The sequence below is a fragment of the Sciurus carolinensis genome, chromosome 3 (genome assembly GCF_902686445.1).
Source record: "Sciurus carolinensis chromosome 3, mSciCar1.2, whole genome shotgun sequence".
Taxonomy (NCBI): domain Eukaryota; kingdom Metazoa; phylum Chordata; class Mammalia; order Rodentia; family Sciuridae; genus Sciurus; species Sciurus carolinensis.
In genome coordinates, this window is record NC_062215.1 from 128,257,303 (window position 1) to 128,279,380 (window position 22,078).

Genomic DNA, 22,078 nt, shown 5'->3' on the forward strand with positions numbered 1-22,078 from the left:
ACAGGCAACCTAAGCCTTCATTATCAATGCATGAAATCAGCCACTGTGATCAAATTCAAGCAAACCACAAAAAGCATGTAATTATGAAAGGCTCCACAGATTAGCACCAAACCTTGTGGAATGAAGAATCATCTATCGAAATTGTGTAAATGTTAAAAATAGCCCTGGCTTTTCAACAATAAGCAGGATACAGAGAAGCAATCAGTAGTCTATATTATAAAGACTTATCATTAAGGTTGCAAAAACCAAAATAGTTATAGGTTCCTGGGACTTCTCTACTGACAAATGAAATCACTAGAAGCTATGACAATTATAACCAAAAAAAAAAAAAAAATCCATAGATTTGGCACAGATATTCATTAAAGAGCAAGTCAAATATCCTTTAACCCCTAAGTGCCTGTCTGTGAATTAAAAATGACAATAAAAATGTGCAGGGCTATGTTAATACCAGGGCAAAATACTATCAATTTTACTCTAGGACAAGTTCCTAAACAATAAAAATTTAAATGTATTCTGTTTAAATAAAGATTTTAACAAGACAGACAGTATTTTCAACATCATAATCTTTGCTCATTATTTAAAAATAAACTATAGCTCATTAAAACCACATATCTCTGTTTCAGTGACCCCCAAATTGAAGCTTTTACCTTTCAATATCTTCCTCTTCCTGTTACTAAAATGTAAGATGCCAGAGCTGTTGACACAGTCTTAAAAAGGCACAAGGTAGTTATAGCCCAGAAAGTAGCAGCAGTGACTTGAGATTACAAAATGCAGAGCTTTGACATATACATGCAAAGCAAAAAGGACATAAAACACTTATCAAAAATCACCAAAACAACAAAAGAAATTCCTAGTAGGCAGCACCAAGAACACATTTAAGGTTCTATTCAGATTTTTTTTAATGGGCTTAGGGTCTCACTAAAATCAGGATCCAATAAAAGCAATGCTTCATTTGGGGATCTTCTGCAAGTGACTGGGTTCTTTTCTAGTGATACTACTCTCTTAGGTAACACATTTAGTACTGTCAATAGTCTAAGAGGTCTGTATAAAAATAAGCATATGCCGTAACATACATTTATATAACATGGCATTTGGGAGCAACATCAAACGTGGCACTTCCAGAGTTATGTCTGTAGAGTCCCTGTCTGTAGAGCTGACTGTAGAGTCCCAGTCTGTAGGATTAGACACCGTTCCTCAGAGACAGACATGGATATACATGAGTGGACATACATATGCATATACAAGTGCACATGTGTCCACATCCCATGTTCCACCCCAGTCTCTGCAATCACCTTTCCCACCTGAATTCCATTTATTTTGTGAAGCCCTGGGGCCAACACTTCAGTGTATCATGAGAAAGGGCCTTAGGCATCACTGATTTCACAATTGGTCAGTCCCCTCCCCCTCAACTCTTCTTGTCTTAGAAAATATTTCATAAAAGATTATGTACTAAAAAATTATTATTATTATCACATGTAAAGCTCCCTAGTAATACAAGTTTAAAATGAAACCAAAATTTTGATTATAGGTCCTCAAATTCTTATCTTTAGTACCAGATACATTGCAGAATTTAAACATTTTTAGATACATACACCATGAATTACATAACATCCAGTGGGGTCTGGGGCAACAACTGTGTAATCAGAAACATTAGCATTTCTGTAGCAAAACATGTGCATATTCATACTAGCTGGGAGAAATAAACACTATAATTAACCTCACATCAGTTCAGGTCAGGTTTTTCCATCAATATGAATTAAAAAATCTTCTGGTTTTCAGAGCTTCTTGGATTTCAGGAGGTTTTGCAGGTAAAAGAATGAGGATCTGTAGAGATGTTTATTTAAGCATAAAATGCTAAGCACCAGGAAACAGTGCCTAAGCAGGTGTTCTCTTGCATGGGAAAGAGATTTTGGAAGGTAACAATGATTAGCAGGATGGGCAAAAAAATATAAGGAAAGGTGTTTTTAAGACTGAGACATAGGCTGGGGTTGTGGCTCAGTAGTAGAGTGCTTGCCTAGCATGGGTGAGTCCCTGGGTTCAAGTCTCAGCACCACAATAAAAAACAAACAATCAAATAAATAAAGGTTGAACTCTAAAAAAAAAAAAAGAGTGAGACATATCAACCACTTATTGATTGCCTACTTTATATCCACTAGCATAAAGGATATTTAACATAAATAATTTTTAGCAACTTACCTTAATTTCCCAAAGAATATTTAAAAGGAAGAATGCATTTTCAGAGTGAGGTATAAAACACTGGGTTTTCTTACCATTTTCTAATCGTACCCATAAGCAAAATACACAGATTGATAGACAAATGTAAACAATAAGCTTGACCTTATAAGATAAAGGTACCTATTTTATTTGTGTGTGCTACATACTCCTTGGAATGGGGATTCTTCAAAATCACTTGTAGAAATAAATAGCAATATTCTTTATCATCAATATTCAAACTTTAATTTTAAAATTCATTTAAGAAAGAATATTCCCAAAGAACATGAATATTATGTTGCATTCACTTGGAGTCTATTCTATGAATATATTTAACAAATAACATTTTTAAAGTATGTACATTATAAAACTTTAACAGAGCAAAACATGGACTGTCAACATTAGACCAAGGGCCTTTAAAGTACTAACCAACTTCCGAGTTTCTTGATGGACCTTGGGATCTAGATTGACCCTAGGGAGAAGTCCTGGATGCATTTATGTGAACAGAAGTGTTCCTATTTACTGTAACAAGGATAGTGGAATGTGTGGCTCTAATCTTAGTATCTAGAATGTGATCACAATGTCATCTTCCTTGTGAAGAAAGAAACTGCATTTATCTGTTCTTTTTTTGACAGTGTAACATAATTTCACAATTTATTTCTTTAGCAACCAAAATGGTACCCTGATGGTTTCAAGGAGGTATTGTAGTTTCTACAAGTAACCAACAATCCAAGAAAGTAGGTATTGTCTCTGGACTAAGGTATTGTCTCCTTATACTTTTAACATCATGTCCACATAATACCAGATGAACATTCATCATCTACAGGTCAAGAGTTGCTGGATTTGCAAGACAGACTCATCAGAGAGCAAACTCTTGAGGTGAGTTGACATAACATGGATGTCATCAAAATCAGTCCCTAAAAGGTAAAATGTCGAGTCCTTCCAGCTCCTCTAAACTCTTCATGTAACCAAAGGAAGAGCAAAAATGATTCGCAATTGGCCCAAGAATCAGCTCCAGAAAAACCACACATGCCAAGAATGAACACCAACCCCATGTCTAGTTCTAACATTCATCAGGGATGCCTAATTTGGGCCAGCCTCCTTGCTATGATGCTGTTAGGATATGAAAATAGAACATTTATGTGACTAAAGTTGTCCAGTCAGGGCAACAACACACTTATCCCACAGTGGAAATAAATAAATAATGAATTTTACGTTTCCATTGAACTGGTTACCAAAAGCTTTTCTCCCTAGAGAAAGGTAACACAAGGAGACATCCAGATTTTAAGAATACCTTTGGTGATTTAAATCACTCACCAAACACTTTGCCATAATTTATAAAGATTTGATTCATTCACTAAACAATGATAATTATTTAAATTTCAAAATCTAAAGCATGATACCCGATGTGAAGCTATCCCTATCTTTTGGTAAATATGATATATATAAAAGTTAATAATCTAATGCATTCTTAATGCATAAGACAACTCCTCATTCACTGAAAAAGGGTTGACCATTCCTTTTGACTTCTTTTTTTAAAAAAATTCCATTCAAACCCCTTCATATGTTGATCCCTTAGAGTTCTGTACTTTATCATCAACACACTTGTTTAACAATTTTTAGCTGCCTGTATAGAATATGAATTGTTTTATAATTAATTTTTTCAGATCTATCTCAGGAATTGTTCTAGATTTCTGACACCATCAAAACCCACCAGGACTCTGTCTCAAAGTTGAAGCATTTGGGGTATCTAGAACTAAACTTGAGCCTTCCTCCTATTTCCAAATTGCTTTACTTTCATTCACAAGGAACTTCAATCTCACTATGCTCTATAATACAAACCCCAATTAAATTCATTTAGGGGGAGTGGAGGTGGAACATCAACTCTATTCTTCCTTGCAGGAACAGAGTCAGGATTTTCTACAATACTTGGGATCTAAACAGTATCAATTCTGGATAAGACATAGAATTGGAAAAGTCCGTTGATATTCCTTGCATCATGGCTGGGTCTAAATGACTACAAGAAACGCTTCTTGGGCCCTCTCAACAGGATCTGAGCTTATGCTGAGAAAAACAGATGTCTTCTCCAAGCCCCAGTTTGTTCTATTTTGACTGTGATCTTTTCCCCTTTCAAGTTCATACTTCCATGAAAAATCAAAGGAATTCACATGAATTCTATCCAATAAATAGACTACATAATAATTATTCCATAAAGAAGTTTTATACATTTATAATCAAGAAGACTATCCACCTACCTCACACTGAAATCATTTACTCACCTAACAAACTCACTGGTAAAAAGTTAGTGATACTTCATTAATGATTTGTTATGCTTTCACCAGGATACTTATATTTGCAAAAATCAGATTTCTTGGATGAATAAATGGCAAATTGAAAATGGAGGAAAGGCAAGCATTTTATTTGTTTCTGTGATGCAAGGGTAGCTCAGTGGGAAGGCCCTTGCCTAGCATGCACAAGGCTCTGGGTTTGATCCCTTGCACCATAAGAAACAAAAATTAATTAATTAATTAATTAATTAATAAACTATTTTTCTATTGTCAAAATAAAAGGCATTATCATATTAATGGATTCTAGCCCTATTTCTGCATCTACCACACAAATCTACATCATTTAAAATTTATGTTCATACTTAATATCTTTTAAAATGGACTAAAATTTTTCCATACATGGGGCAATATGAATGTATTTAAGTAGTGACTTTTATTCCAGAACACTGGAGAAAGAACTCTCCTACCCATCCCTATACATAAACACACTTTCTACCTCCCTTATAGATTCTGCTTAATGCACAGAAGATACTGTAAGCACCTGTCAAATAAACATGTTCCAGTCTAGATGTGCATGTCACACACCCCCTCATCCCTTTGTAAGCTATTTCTTTGCTTCCATATATGCATTAGTAAGTTCCTCCAAAATGTTGGGGTGGGGAATGAGGAAAACAATCTTACTTTCAGTAGACTTTTGGCACCATCTTGTGGTTATTCTGTAGTGTTGCACCTTCAAATCTTAAAAATTTTCAAACATCCAGAAATGCATTTGAGGATAAATTTAACATTTTAGATATATATATGAAATTTGGTGTGAAAACTTTGAGTGGTATGGTTAAAACTCCATACATAAGGGCTGAAGATGTAGCTCAGTGGTACAACAGTTGACTAACATGCACGAGGTCCTGGGTTCAATCCCCACCACCAAAGCAAAAAGCCAAAAATTCACACACACAAACACACACATGCACAAATTTTAATGGTTGTAATGTCTATTACAGTGCTCTAACACTAAAAGCTGTTTAATAGTAGTAACTGTTTCTTGAATGTGAAATGAAAATCAGAGCCCATTAGAAGTGTGGGGGCAGAGGAACAATGGAGGGTCTGGGGGCATCAAAGAGAAACAGACCATGGCAGCAAAGAAAATAACAGAATATATAATGCTGGAACTGAAAAAAACATTTTCTAATCTTGTTCTCCATTCCCACTTCCAAGACATTACCTCTACTTCCTGTTGCAAAATATCCTAGGGGTTTTATCACCATTATCTTCGGCCACCCAAAGTGTTCTCAACTTAAAATCTATTTAAGCTCAATTTAAAATTTTGAAAGCCAAATAAAAGATGTCTCTCAAATGGAGGCAGTTTATTTCCCCACCCCTTGAATTTGAGGTCAATGACTGACTAGCTCTGACCAAAAAGAATGCAGTAGCTGCAGCTTAGCCCTGGCTGTCTAACAACCCTCCTCTGTGACTCCATGTAATGAAGCCTGGTTTAACCTCCTCCAAAAGGAGTCTGCTGGTCAGAATGATCCAGGCTCCACCTGCCAGATGTATGCATGGGCATCCGGTCAGCGAATCTGCTGCAGCTGCAGAGTGGCTCCCTGTGCATCCAGGACAAGAACAACTAGCCAAGCCCACATCAACGTTTTGACCCCCAGAATCATGATTAAATTAAAACGTTGTTTTAAAATATTTCTAAAGTCTTCTGCCTACCTTCTCAAACCCGCAAACTTTTCCTGTGTTTCCAATTCTCTCAGTTCCATTCACATCTCTGTCTTTCAAATACTTCAAGCTTTTTCTCAACTTGAAATTCTCTCCCTTTGGATCACTTTTCTCCACTCTCTTTGGACAACTAACTCCTATAAATCTTAAAATTTCAAACTTAAAGACAATTATGAATTCTTTTAGAATTCATTGAAAGTGAGAGAAAATGGCTATCCTTCTTCCACTGGACTACTTTTACATCCCTGTCAAAAATCAATTCAGTACGTGCATATGGGTCTTTTTCTGGGTTCTGTTCTTTCCATTGATTTGTGTCTATTTCTCCATTAAAAATCACACTGTCTTGACTGCTTTAGTTATGTGGTAAGACTTAAAATTGGGTCGAGATTCATCCTGCTTTGTTCTTTGTCAAGATGACATTTTAGCTACTCTAGGAACTGTGCTTTCCCACATAAATTTTAGAATAAACTTGTCTATGTCTGGAAAAAAAAGGATTTTGATAGAAATTGCAGGAAAACATACAGATCAATTTAGGGAGGCAACATCTTAACTATGTTGAGTTTCTAATCTGTGAACTTTGGGGATTATTTTCCTTAGTATTTTGTGATTTTTAGCATACAGATACTGTACATGCTTTTTTTTTTTTTAAAAAAAGGTATATCTGAGTATTTCACTTTGTTGTAAGCTATTATAATTGTACTATTTTTAAATTTTGGTTTCTATATGCTCATATTTAGTTTATAGACAAATGATCGATTTTGTGTGTTATATGTCTTGCAAACTTCTTGAATTCATTTAAAATTCTAAGAGTTCTTTTGTAGAGTCTTTGGGATTTTTAAATTGACCATCATGTCATCTGCAAAAAGAGAGATTTTGTTTCTTCCTTTCTGATCTGTATGCCTTTTATTTTTCTTGCCTTATTACAGTGTGTAGAACTTCCAACACTATGTCAAATAAAAGGTTAGAGTGGACATCCTTACCTTGCTCTAGATCTTAACAGAAAAGCATTTAATCTTTTACCATTAGATACATTAGCCCTAGGGTTTTACAGATTCTTTTTATTAAAATGAGGTAACTTTCTGCTATTCTTAATGACTGCTGGATTTTCTCAAATATCTTTTGATAAAATTACTGCATCTCTTAATATAACCATAAAAGTTCTATTTTTTGTTTGTTGATATGTTAGATTATTTGTTTATTTTCAAATGTTGAACCAGTCTTGCATACCTAGAATAAATCCCCTTGGTCATAATTTTTAATACAATGCTAGATTCCATTTGTTTAGATTTCATTGAGAAATTTGGAGTCTAAATTCATAAAAGATGGTAATTTATAGTTCTCTCTTTTTAAAAATTGTCTTTGTATTTGATATCAAGAAAATACTAGCTTTAGGAAATAAGTGGGGAAAATTTTCTTCTTCCATTTCCTGGAAGAGATTATATAAAATTGATGTTAATTCTTTAAATTTTTGGTAGAATTCTCCATCAAATTCTACCACCAGATTGGGTGCTATGGCATACACCTGTAATTCCAGTGGCTTGGGAGGCTGAGGCAGGAGGATCACGAGTTCAAAGCTAGCCTCAGCAAATTAACAAGGCCCTAAGTAACTTATCCTGTCTCTAAATAAAATACAAAAAAAGACCTCGGGATGTGGCTCCACTGAGTTCAATCCCCAGTTTAAAAAAAAAAAACAAAATCTACCACCAGTGAAATAGAACCATCAGGCTGTGGACTCACTTCTATTCTCACCAACCCCTGCACTATAAGACTGTCAGAGGAAAGAAGTCAGCTCTTAGACAGTGATTGGGTAGAACATCATTACTATCACATCTTTCCTCTTTGGGCAGGAGATAGTCTACAATCTTCCTTCCTATGCTAGTCTGTGAGAGCTATTACAACAATGTACCACAGACTGGGTGACATAAATGACATAAATGGAGGCAGAAAGTCAGAAATCAAGGTGTCTGTTGGATTGGTTTCTCCTGAGAGCTGAGGAGGATCCATTTCAGGCTTCTTTATGGTTTACAGATAGCAATCTTCTCCTGTGTCTCTTTATGTAATTGTCCCTCTCTGCATGTCTCTCTCTGTGTCCAAATTTCCCCTTTTAATAAGGTCACCAGTTATTCTGGACTCAGTACAACTCTAATGATTTCATTTTAACTGAACTACTTCTATAAAGACCCTATCTCCAAATATGGTAACATTTTGATGTACTGAGGATTAGGATTCTATCCTATGTATATATGTGTGTGTGTACATTCATTTAAAATTCTAAGAGTTCTTTTGTAGATTATTTGGGATTTTTATATTTGACAATCATGTCTTCTGCAAAAAGAGAGATTTTGCTTCTTCCTTTCTGATCTGTATGCCTTTTATTTTTCTTGCCTTATTACAGTGTGTGTACAACTTCCAGCACTATGTCAAATAAAGGGTGAGTGAACAACCTCTCACCTTTATACACACACACATAACATATACATATATGTATTATATACATTTTGATGAGGACACAAATCCACCTATAGTGCTCTCTAAAGCCAAGCAATGGGTACAAAAGAAACACTGGCATTTTGTTCCCTAACCAGATGCCTGCTTCATAAGTGAAATTGCTACCCTGTACTACCTGAGCAGGGAAGAGCGGTCCCTACAGACCACTCCACTTCTACATGCTCGGACCCCACCAGTTCTACATGTGCCCTCAAGCACCAATAGTGGGTATATATGAAAATCAAGGACATAATCTCACCAGGACTACCACAGTGTGGGAAAAAGAAGCACACGGAGTTGAGGAATGGGGAGCATTTTGCTACCTGTCGGGGATAAGCCTGAAGATGCATCTATCTCATAAGGGACCCTAATGCCTAAAGGACTGCATGGTCAAGGTCTTTTATCCACAGGGTTAGGAGCATATATGACCCACACAGACAGCCAGAGTAGTAATCATCAACCAGAAGAGCACTGCAACTTTGTCAAGACCATTCCTACACAGTTCCCTGCAGCCTGGTCTAAACAACAGGCTGAGGCAGAGGCAAAGTGAGAGGGACTGTGCTCAGTCCTCTAAGCTCCAGGGTACATGCAGCCAGATCTTAATTTGGCAATGAGATGGGTGCTTCATAAATAGAACTGAATCTTCTACATCAAGGAGTCCTGAACATACAAAAGTGAGAAGTTATGGGCTGAGAGAGTGTTAGGATTGCTACCAAGTAGGAAATAGACATCTGATGGATCAAAACTATGGAAAGTGAACGGAAAAAAATCAAACAAAATCAGGGTTGCTCCTCATTGAGTCAAGACTCAAAACAATGGATGAGGTGCCCACGTTCACATAAGCACCAAGCTAGAACCAGGTTAGTTTCTGCCATATGCCTAGCATGATGTCAGAGACCACTTTCCCCATCATTAGGCATTCTTCAGAAATATAATTTCTAATGACTGTGGTGTCCATAGACATTTGAACTCAGATGTCATTCAAACTTTCACTATTTGCTCTCTGATTCAGATAATTCATTTTTAACCTAATACTAATGAAATTCTTAAAATGTAAACATAGGCACATCCATGCTCCTGTGAATAATTATAATAATTATCATAATAATAAGTAAACAGAAAGTGAAAAGTAACTTTTCACTACTGTTAGCATGTACCATACATAAGTTCCTTTACATTCTTTCACAATGTAAGTATTGATTGAGAAAATAGCTTAATGATGTGAAAGTATATGCTAGGCATAAAGAAATTGGGTTTGGCTTGAAATGCAAAAATTATTTCTTTGTAACACACACACACACACACACACACACACACATTTTCAGTGGTGTCTGAAATGAATCATGGTGTAACTTTATAAAATCGAGAGCCACACAGCAGCACTGAGTGGAATTTCAACAGATAGCTTCTCTGCCTCACCTCCCTTCAAGTTAAGACCTTATGACCAGAGCAAATACTTGCTCAAGTGGCGCCTGTAGCCACTGTGCCACTTTTAGAAGGAGGCTTCTCTTGGCCTTCCACCCAAAACCTGAGTAGAAGGTTTTCTTTTGTGGAAATCTTCACCATGGGTAACTAAATGGTTACCATGGGTAACCCGCAATGAAGAAGAACAAGAGCTACCCAAGGATAAGATAAAGGATTGGAAAGCTTGTTTGAAGTTCAGGGCAGATGCAGGAATGTAAAGTAGCAAAGCCTCTGCCTCTGCCCAACTGACAAGAGAAGGTGGCAGGAAAGTGAAAACGAGGGCAGAGCTGGGTAGGCCTCGTGGGCCTGGCAGTGCCCGTTCCTACTGTCAGAATGGCACTGGCACGCAGCTGGCGACGCTCTAAAACAATATGACAAGTCTAATGTGCAAGATTAATGCTCCTTTCCTGCATCATGGGATGTTATAAATAAAGCTGTAGCTTTTAATATGCTATCAAGTACTACACTACCCAATAGAAAGCAGATAAAGACAACCCAGGAAAGTCTAATTTTGCATAGAAGGGGAAAATTGATATCACTGATCCACTTTAAACACATTTCAAAATATATTAAGGAAATGTTCACACACTATGAGGATACAGGAAACCTGAAGTCCAATATAGAAACTCTGTGTGGGGTGGAGAGAGAAAGAGAGAGAGAGATGCTGAGAAGGGACAAACTGCTCCTGGATTTTGCCTGTGGGGAAAAGGGTGTACATGTGGCGGTAGTTTCAACTGAAATTACTTACTCTACACCCTTCATTTTCTATAACAAAACCATTTGTCCCAGAAGTAAAAGGAGCCCTGAGGCCCTCCTTCCTACCTGTGCTGGTGTTGGTGCTGGGGCTGGCCAGCAGTGGCCCCGAGCCCTGGGCTGGGAGCGGGGGCTGCCCATCGCTCAGCTGCTTCACTCGCTTGCGATGGGATTTGCCGTTGTAATGGACCTGGGCCTGGGCTGCAGAGTTCAGCTGGATGTTGCACACCTCACAGAAGGAGAACAGAATTTTCTTTTTCTCTTTACTTAACTGGTCCTCAGGCCTGTCAGTCTTAATCCCCCTTTCTTCAAAGCCCCGTAGAAAAGCTGCCATATTCATAATTCCATCTTCAAGGTGGTTGTCAAGGCTTAAGGAGTACTTCATACCTGGAAAATAAAACAGTACTAACGCCTGTGAATTCATAGGTAGCTTCTCGTTTTCTGGCAAGACTACATTTTTAATAGTATATGGGTTAGGTTAAAAGTCCACTATTCAGTGGTCACTCCTAGAAAGAACTTGAGCACATAGAGTCATGAACATGAGTCCCCTTGTTTGTTTGGAGCACTTTATACCCCATCCCTGTTCTTTCTCCCATCAACTCCTTCTCTCTTTGCCTATCAGATCTTAGCTAGCACATCACCTCTCCATGCAGCCTGACCTGGCCCTGGAGGCAAGATAGGGCCTAGTTATATCTTCATAGAGCTATGTGACCTTCCTTGATAGCACCTATCTTGGTATGCATCTCATATGCACCTGTGCAGTTACGTAAGTGTCTCCTGCTGGAGTATGAGCTCTGTGAGGGCAGCCTACAACTGCACCTTTTATATAATGGGCATTTGAATGTCTGTTGAACAAAGGAAAGAATAGATGTTATGAACCCAGGAATTATAAAAAAAAGAAAGCATATGCATAGACACAAATGTACATATAATTCATACATGCCTGCCTGCCCACATGCAAACAGACCCGTGGCCTAACTGGGGGTAACAAAGACCAAAGCAGCATGTCTACTACTTACATTGGGTTGTGTTCTAAAAGCCTCTTTATAAGCCAGTTGGTGGAAATTTGTACATATTTTCTTATACTTTTAGAAAAACAGATTGCTTTTAGGTTTCCAGATCAGCCCATAAATATCAATTTAATCTCTGATAAACTTGAAATGCAGACCATCTGAAATACAAAATAATAGAAATGCAATATTATAGCAAACTGGTACCTGAAAAAATAAAATAGTAAGATGTAATTTTATTTTTAAGTGCTATTTTTCTCTTTACTTAGATATGTTCATAGTGATGGAAGATGTCAAAAGGTAGTTTAAGTGCCTTGAGACCCTTGGGTGATAAAGATTGCCTTAGTTTTTTATTTGGTTCAGTTCTACTTTAAAACAGATTATTTCCGATTTTAGTTAATACCAGGGTGACTATCATTATCATATTATCAGTGTGTTTATGACCAAGTTTTTGGTTCTGAATTTGAACAAAGAGAGATACAGTCTCCAAGAAGACAGGGTGTGTCACAGGGCAAGGATGAAGAACGGGCTAACGGGTCAGTTCTTCACCAGGAAGCATGAAGATACAGGAGAATATCCCCATTTTTACAACTAGACACTCAACTGTGAATCACTAATTGGATCTGCAAAATATATTTATCCCACATAATATTCTACCTTGCCATCATTTTAAGGGCACAAAACTTTCCAAATAAATCTGTTTCAGCTCTCTACAAAGGCAGTTTTCTTCCTTAACATCTACTTGAGCTATGCATAAGTCAGGTTTATGCAATTCCTATAACTAAGCTGGAGAAAATAATCCAGTTATTATTAAAATGTGATTTCAAAATGCACATATATAAATATTTTTATTTTTATTCCTTAAATTCAAAATCTCATAAAACTTCAGGAAATACCAGTGCTATATAAAAGTTATGCTCAAACATAATATTACTGTAGCTGCTCAGAAAATGTTAAAATGTATTATAAGATTTAAATGAACTGATAAACATAATTTTTTAATGAGCTCATCACTATTATTATGCCCTATCTAGAAAATGAATCCACTATAAAACAAGGAAAACCAGCAACTTATAACCTTGCAAACTAGGTCACGTCCCATCTTTACTGAATCATTGAAACCTAAGTGTTACATTTTGACTCAAGCAACCAAGATCCTTGACTCAGCTGAGGGCTGTTGACACTTTCATCTGAAAATTGAACCTCTCTGGAGGCATCTGACCTTGCCCATGTTGTGAATCAACATACAGTATTTCACAGAGACAGGACACATATCATAAGGTTCCACTTTTAATTTGAAAACTAAAAAAAAATGACTCCTTTGTATTATCTTACAAGACAAAACCAGCTTACCTTTGCTTTTCAGGTTGCTATTTTTTGTAGAAATAATTTATACTTTTTTATTTAAATATACATATTTTTAGAAAGTCTAAGAAACTTCTTTTAATTTTTTTTTATTTTTACAGACTGCATTTTGATTCATTGTACACAAATGGGATACATCTTTTCGTTTCTATGGTTGTACATGTATGTAGATTCACACCATTAGTAAGAAACCTTTTTTTTATTAATTTTTTTAGTTGTGAATGAACCTTATTTTATTTATTTATTTATATGTGGTGCTGAGGATCAAACCCAGTGCATTACACATGCTAGGCAAGTGCTCTACCACTGAGCCACAACCCCAGCCCAAGAAACTTTTAAAAATGAAATGAGTGACTATTCTAGAATTCTCCTGTAATCTCTTCAGAATGTCAGCACTCTTCATCATCTTTCATTCCTATTTTACCTTCTCCCAGAGTTACCCTCATAATGATCCCCCAAGCCCTTCAACACCATGTTCATGGCCACTCTGGGGATGGGGTGTCATATAACATCTTGGGTGGGCTATGCCCATCAAGTCTCCACTTATTTGTCCTAGTTCTGGCTTTACTACACTTTCTCTCCTCTCTTATGGGAAAAATAAGGCCAGCTCCCATTAACAGCCACTTGCAAACAGAGTATATTTAGTTCCAGAGGTCTTGAGAAAAAGACCTAGAAGTGTGGAGAGGCAAGATATCAGTGTCTCAACATCCACTTTTGGCCTGAGATGATATAATTTCTATGTGTAGATGCGATAACATTTATAATGTCAACTTTCTGGCTAAGAGGAAGGTAACAGTGAGTTAAGTGGAATAAGAGAGAAAAATATCACTTACTATTTTAAAGTTCTTTATCAGACTATCTTAAATTACATGTTTCACTTGTCTGGTGCAGATGGACCTTCAGAGGTGCCTGATTTTAAACAGAGCCTTAGGCTGCATTCTGCTTTGGATTGTCCAGAAGGCTTCTCTGAGGGTAAGAAAAAGCAGCACAAGTGAACCAAGTACTCTATGTGTGCTCTTTTTTGTGTTATTCCAGAAGATGAGATGGCAGCATCTAAGCATCCATGAGATAGTAAGATATTTTGGTGCAAATGAAGAACTTAGAAAATTTAGGTCTTTGAGTTGCTGCCTTTTGGAAAAAGAACTGTTGGCTCCAAACTGGAAGATCAGTGCATATCTGAAGGAATCATTTTAGGAGGCAATTCATCAGGAAACTTTCTCTAGACAAGCCTTCACTTGCAAAGTTATCCAGTTGCTTTTTTAAAACTTGAAAATAATAGGAAATTGATTCTGAGGTAAAGACATCTCTGTTATACATGTAGACAAATACATTCTTGGAGTGACCACATCTGGTGGAGAACATGGAAAGAGACTGCCTCACTTCTACGTAAGTGTGAAAATGTTCTGCCTGGACTTATGATCTCATTCCCCAAATCAAGTCAATCAATCAGTTTCATCCTCTTCCCATTCAATCCTTAACCCTTGTCTATGTGGCCTGCAACTCCCTTCCTAGTATAGCGCTTCTCTTTGAGAATTCACCATAAACCCTTCCTCTTCTCCAAATCCCAGACAACCCCTCTCCTCACTCTTTTCTTGAAATCCTCATGATGCCCGCTTGCCAGGGTCTCTTTCTACCTCTGTGCTCGTGAAGCATTTAATTCATAGAGCCAGCAAGACACACAACGCTTGTATTATTGTTTTAATTATTTGTATAGCCTTAATATATTTAAATAGTTTTACATATTTCTCACTCATTTCAGTAAGTGTTTAAGACCATGCAGGCAAGGAGATAGATGCTGAAAACGACAGTGAACAGGGTGGCTGGGATACCAGCCTGAGGGGCCCTTAAGATCCCATGAGAAATACAGAGCAGCAAACAGGAATTACAACAGAGTGGAATAAGCACTCGGGAAGTCTGTATTTTCCTCCCTTGCCAGATGTCAAGCTCCTTGAGAATAAGTACCATGTTTTATTCATCCTAGTATCACCAGCATCCAGGATTGTGTTTAGTACAAAAAAAAAGACACTTAATAAATATCCACTGAATAAATGAATACTTGTGTTTTTGAGTGCATATATTTGTGTGTGTGTGTGTGTGTGTGTGTGTGTGTGTAACACGGGTTGTGAACACAGTAACCAAATCAATGTTTTAAAAAACAAAGCTTCAACTTCAAATTCTGTCAAGGTAGGTCACACACTAACGAGGGCACGCCTGTACCCACATCTATGTGGCATCAGCTCTTTGGTGTGATTGACTCTCATGAGGAATAGAGTGCTGGATGTTCTGGGAACGTCTGGACAAAAATTCATGACGATGGAAACAGTTAAGTGGAGAACATTCGGGACTCTGATGTCGATTCTTGCCCATCTTACTATGTCACTCATACCTTGTACTGAGGGACTGCTAAACTTTGACTTCAGTGGACACTAAGAGTTGATTCGCTGGGTATGAAGCTACAACAAACAACTCCCTTCCCTAAAGATTTGGGAAAACTTCCCTGAGTTTTGAAGAAAATCAAGAGGGTAGTAGAGCATGTTAATTTTGCCATGTTTCTCTATTTATATCACAATAGGATCTAGATGCAAGAGGTTATATTTGATTCAGTTTAGCTAGCAGTCATTTATTAAAAAAAAAAAAAACTACAAAATAATGCACTATCCTTGCCCTATGGTGGCTAAAAAAACATAAAATAAAGAACTTAAAAGAAGAAAGAGCTTATAATAAAACAGAAGAGGCAATCAATCATTCTGTGGCTCATTGTTCGGGAGAGTGACTATGGAGAATTCCTTGCATAAGAGTCCCTGGAGAACTATGGTATACTCATACAGTATTTTAGCTTTATTATATTGGATTGAAATTATTGCTTAGTGTTTATTTCACCAGACTGTTCGTCCATCTCATTTTTTCCCAATCACCTACTGGTACTTTGCTGAGTGCTAGTAAAATAGATTGCAATGAAGTGCTCTGACCTAGTTTGAATAACAAGAGATTTTTGACACTATTGGCCAGACAAAACTGACATTCTAATGTTTCTAGGAGTTCATTTCCCTTGAAGAAGACTCAGCTTTAGGGGCACACGGCTCCTCTGTTTTGGGGGAAACATCTTAAAGGATCTTCTGATTTTGAGAAGGAAAAGCAAGGACTGTGTTCTGCATGGAGACCTGGACTGAACACAGCTCCAAGGATCTCAATCTGCTTCCATAATCATATAAAAAAATATCCTCACCATGGCACAGTTGCATCTCTGCAAATTATCTTTTCTTTCCAAAAATATTTCTTTCCTGTAAGTGAATTTAAACTGTATTGCCCTGAAAGTTTTTGTTAGATCCTTAGAGAGAAATCTTTCCTTGTCTGAGTAGGTACTGCAGAATACTGGTGGAGACTGGAAGGCATAGGAAGGATGCAGACCATCTTACCTTAAAAAGAATGACCTGGAACTGCTGAAGCTCACCCTGGACTATACTATATAATGACTTATATTTGAGGTCATTCTGGATTGAATAAACTCAACTTTGGTAATGTACTTTTTATTCTGAATTACCCTAAGGAATACAAGGACAGGTCACACTTCTGTGGATGGGTATAGGAAAGAAGACAGATGGGGCAGGAAATAGACTCTCAGAAGAGTAAGCCTCTGACTGTCTCTCAGTCTAGGGAAACAGGAGGCCTGTGCTCCAGATATGAGAGTCTGGTTCCAGGCATTCTTGGAGTGGGGAGATAAACAAACCCCTGAAACATGGAGCAGACCTGAGACTGGGCAGAGAAGGTCTTGTACAATGGGAAGTACCTGTAAAGGGTGCGCCCTCAGGAACTCCTGTTAACAATTGTGGTTCTTGCACAACCTTGTCCCCCTTTAAAACTTCTCTAAGACACTGAAGAAATCATGCAAACATCACAGTTGATCTTCCTATTACTGTGGGCCACTGTACAAGTTTCTGGGATGGCATCTGGGGTGAAGACCATATATGGGACAGTAGCACAAACGGGCTGAAGGAAGGAAGCCAGTAATCAACAAAAGAGAGAGGTGGTGGTCCAGGACCAGGCAGCAGCTTAAGATGTCACACAACAACTGTCTTGGGATATCTCAGGGATTTGAAAAATGCATGTGATGGGCAAACTGATAAAATACTGGAATTCTTGAATCAAGCAGGGTAGAGATTTGAGTTATTTTGAATTAGGAAATACGGTAAACAGGCTAAACAATTTGAGTCACCTAGACTTATGAAAAACAAAATCATTATTCTCATTATTATAGATTCAAAGCCAACCAGATGTGTAGCACTTAGAAGTTGTCCTAAAAATCTTTTATAAAATAACTGCTATAATTAATTCAGCTGTAGTTCAGCTTTAGTGAAAAACATCTTGTTAATTTGGCCTTGGCCTTCAGAAGGCCCAACAGCTGAATGTCTATGTAGATCAGTGTCTTTACTGGCACTCTTCATCTTTGAAGTCCTCTGAGTTCCCATTGCGTGCAAATAACATAACAATGTCAGTGATGAGAACATGCGATGTATCTTACTCTTAATGCCAGAATGTAAATTTCAACTATATATGTGCATTTTATATAAAACTAGGATTGAACATATCTTTATATACTTAATGCATCAAGATTAGCATAAGGAAAAATGTGTTTCCTATTATAAGAATAAAATATTATAATAATTAATGTTAATTATGAAAACTGTGAATTTTATGTAAAAAAACAATTACTAAAAAATTTTAAGCCGTTAAAAAGGGAAATAGATTGACAACTAAATTTAATAAATAATCACTTTGAGATACAAATATTTATAAACAGTTAAATACAATTAGGATATAAATTAGATTATACCATAATTACAATCTTTGGAGAACTGTGTGATGTACAAGCTTTCATAATATTAAACAAATAAACTTTAAGCACTGTATTTAATTTTTATTTCTTTAATTTCATTATGGTATGAACCTTTCTAGAAAAAAAAATTTTTCTACTTGGGAATTCTTCTCAACTTTTGAGAATGAATCAAAAGCAAAAGACCAGTTTTGCCACCACAGAATTATTACCCTAAGAGGATAATTAAATAACACAAAACCTCATGATGTAATTTTCTATTTCCATATATCAGTAGTTATTTTAATGATAGAATTAGACTTTATTCTCGTCCAAATATTGATCTTAACGCAGCTTTTAGTATTTACCTAACATGTGTGTATGGTATACCTCCAGCTTTAGCAAAGAGAAATGCTGATTGGTTGGGCTACGTGGTCTTCTTTATAATGAAGCCATCTGGATTCCACTTGCCCTCTGTACTGCCTGACAAAGCTGTGCAGCTGAGACAGCAGCAAAGCACGGGGGAGTAAGCTTTAAAACGTCACCAAGTGTGAAGACCTGGGCAAGGGCTAACGTTGCAGCCCTGATCCTGCCACTGCCATTGACAAAGCAGGCAGGCCATCACCAACATTCTCCTAAGAAAGCACTGGCACCATGCCAAAAAGTCAACAGCTAAGTCTGTTTATTGTACTTTTTGCAAGGCTGGGAATCAAACCAAGGGCCTATGCAGGCTAGGCAAGTGCTCTGCCACTGAGCTAAACCCCAGCCCCAACAGCTAAGTCAATATCCATCCTAAAAATGACAAATACTAACTTTACAGAAATAATTTAGCCAAGTTAGGGTCTCACTGCTGGTATACAGGGACCCCAGGAAGGGAAGACATGGGCAGGACTAGGGAATATTAGTTAACTTTTAAGGCATTGGTAGTCATTTGTCACAAATACCTTCAGTTGGAAAAGAATCAAGGACCACCTAAACCACCACATTCTTCTGAAACCTGGAGATGGTGGTATAACAGGTTTTATTTTGCTCTGTTTTGTTTTGTTTTCTCGTTTTCTGACCATTTAAAATATTATTAGGAAAGATTTTTCTTATATTTGTATCTTTATGCATGTCTAAGGTTATCCCCTTAAGATAATTTTTAAAGTAAAATTTGTGGATCTACTTTTAATACATATGGTCAATTTGACCTCTAGATAAGCTATACAGATTTATACTTCTATCAGCATTGTACATGAATGTTTATTTCCTACTCTGGCAACACTGGGGAAGCTGTTTAAAGAACTCAGTCAATCTGACAAGCACAGCATGTTTTTAAATGTACTTTTTTGCCAGCATAATTGGGCAGTTTTTCATATGCACACTGACCATGTATCATAGTGAATTTTCTATTCATGACCTTTGCTTTTTTTTTTCCTTCTTCTTCTTCTAATTGAAACTTGTCTCCCTAACAGATTTTAAAAAGGGATATTTTCTGTATATTAAGCACATTAGTTCTGTCTCTCATCTGTTACAGATATTTCCCAATTTAGTTCACCTTTTCATTTTGTTCATAATGATTTTTGGATGTACATTTTATTTTATTTATTTTTTGTGTGTGGTGCTGAGGATTGAACCCAGGGCCTCATGCATTCCAGGTAAACATTCTACAACCGCATCACGTTCCCAGCCCATACATTTTACTTTTAATATATTCAAATCTATCCACCTTTTCATTTCTTACCTCTGCCTTTAGCTTAAAAAAGAAAAACCCTTCCCTTCCCTCTTTGCAGAAATTCTTAATTTTTAAATATGATTTTGTAATCAGCATTATAATTGTAAACATGATACATAGCAGAAAAGACACAGAGGTATAGAAACCTAAAACTCAACACAATATCTCTTAATGGTGCTAAGGATATATGGGACAACTGTGTAAAAGGTTATAATACAGGGTAGGTAACTGGTGAGATAATCAGGAGGGTGTGAGACAAGAGCAAAAATTCTTATTAGACAGCAGTATAATATTCCTTCTTAAAGACTGTGGTTATGCACTGTCCTCCTCTCCAACCTGCTGAAAGGGACTGCACTGTGTCTGAGTGACCATTCCATGTACTCTTGTCAGAGGCAGGAGGAAGGCACTGCCCAGCTTCTCTCCTACAGCTCTGATTCCAGAGTTGCTGAACACACATCCAGTAAATAACATCTATATGGCTTTTCCAAAAAATGTCTCTTGTTGCTTCACCCACAAAATCTGGATAGTAGAGGTGTGTCTATTTTGCTGTTCTGAAAGTCAGAAGGTGAATTTCTATGAAACCCTGAACTACTGTCAGATAAAGGAATGGCTCCATAATTAATTCACTGAAACAAATCTTAGGAATCATCTGTTATGTATTCTTTCAAAAGTCATAGAAGTTGCATTAATTGTGCAGTAGATGCAAAGTTTTAACAGTTGAACATCTGTGGGTATTCAAATATAGAGAGAGTATAAGTTTTCCTCTATGCTTTTTCAGGTTAGAGAGTGAAACTTTTAACTAAATATGATTTTCATTTTCTTCCCTTGTTATAATCTTTTAAAATCTGACCTGGAAGAATTGAAAATGCAATGCTTCAAGTGAAAAGACACACACACACACACAGGTAATAGTTAATATGGAGGCATCAGTGAGTTTGAAACCAGTACCTTCTGTGAGAAATTTCATCTGGAATTTTGGCAAGTTCTTATCTTCCCTTTGTAGTTACCCTATTATAAGCTACTTCCACTAATAGGGAACAAAGATAGATTTAGACAAGGGACTGTGTTCTCCTGGGTCAAAACACACAGCAAGTATAACATGCTCAAGTAACATGAGAAGAAAATAGCCATTTTTAAAACTCTCTTGAGAATTTAGGACAGCAGGTCAAGATTCAAAGCTGGCAGCTTTGGTGTGTCTGATGTGGCTGCCAGGAAATGACCCGTAAGACTTGTTGGAGAAATTAATCCCAAAGGCAGTACAGTTAGAAGATGATCCAGTGACTGAGATGAAGGTCAGGTATGTAAAAGACAGTGATGGGAACAGGCCAGAACAACTCAAGTATCAGAGCAACTAGGACTGTCAGACATCTGATTGTGAGAATCAAAATCAAAAGCTGGCCAGAAGAGCAAAGGAAAAAAAATTGCCTTGTTGAAAATCAGGGTCCTAATGGTCCTGAGGCAACACCAACTGTTCAAATTGCACAAAAGAGGATGCCACTGTGACCTGCTCAGTGTCATCTTACCACTGCCAGCTGCAATCCATTTGAAACAAAGAAGGCAGGTAAAGAGGACCCAAAAGGGGGATGTATGGGAGAAGAGTCTGATGACAAGTTGATTCTGCTTGAACTTTTAATTTCTTGCCACTCCTGACCACCTGTTCTTTCCATATTGATTTTCTTTTAAATGGCCTTTTGCCCTTTAAAAATTGATCTGAAAAAAATGTTTCTTTGCCACTGCTTGATGACATTTAAAATCTTTACATTCCCACTCTCCCCATGAAAGGGATACTTGACTTTGACTTAAGTCTGTTGTAGGAAAAAATTGGGAAAATAGTGAAAAACAAATTTATTTGTTGCCTAAGTATAATTGCCAAATTTACTCTATAAAATGCTCATGAAGTACATCCCCTAATTATTTTTAGATAGGTTCTTAATCTTGAAGTTAGAAGTTGTTAAAAATCACTCTAATATACACTCAGAAAAAAAAAAAAACTTAAAGAACAGTTTGCATACAATTTGTTCAGCCACTCTAATAAATCCTAATATCTACTGGTGACTGCATCAGTCTGTAGACCACTTTCAAAATTTTCAAATTATAAATGTGTATGAGATTCTTTCAGTTTATAGGCAGCAGGCATCAACCATCCTACGCACCTAGGATTGTGGAGAAGGCGATGATGAGATGGGGCGATGATGAGATGGGGCCGATCCCTGGGCTAGACTGGATTTGCTAGTTTGAATTTCTGGGACGCCAC

The 22,078-nt window shown here is 37.0% G+C and overlaps 1 protein-coding gene across 5 annotated transcripts in view; it reads right to left on the reverse strand.

The window, feature by feature from the left end:
- The window catches only part of Znf385b (zinc finger protein 385B), a 373,034-nt gene that overhangs the window by 270,414 nt on the left and 80,542 nt on the right, over nucleotides 1–22,078 (reverse strand). For 3 of the 5 annotated variants that reach the window (XM_047545047.1, XM_047545046.1, XM_047545045.1), the window contains exons 2-3: nucleotides 11,945–12,096; nucleotides 10,995–11,312 (exon numbers count right to left, since the gene is read on the reverse strand). The exons of 1 other annotated variant lie outside the window; for it this stretch is intronic. In XM_047545047.1, the coding sequence (XP_047401003.1) occupies nucleotides 10,995–11,310 (316 nt within the window). In that variant the 5' untranslated portion in view covers nucleotides 11,311–11,312; nucleotides 11,945–12,096. The remainder of the gene's footprint in view (nucleotides 1–10,994; nucleotides 11,313–11,944; nucleotides 12,097–22,078) is intronic. One more of the 5 variants, XM_047545048.1, reaches the window with a different exon arrangement.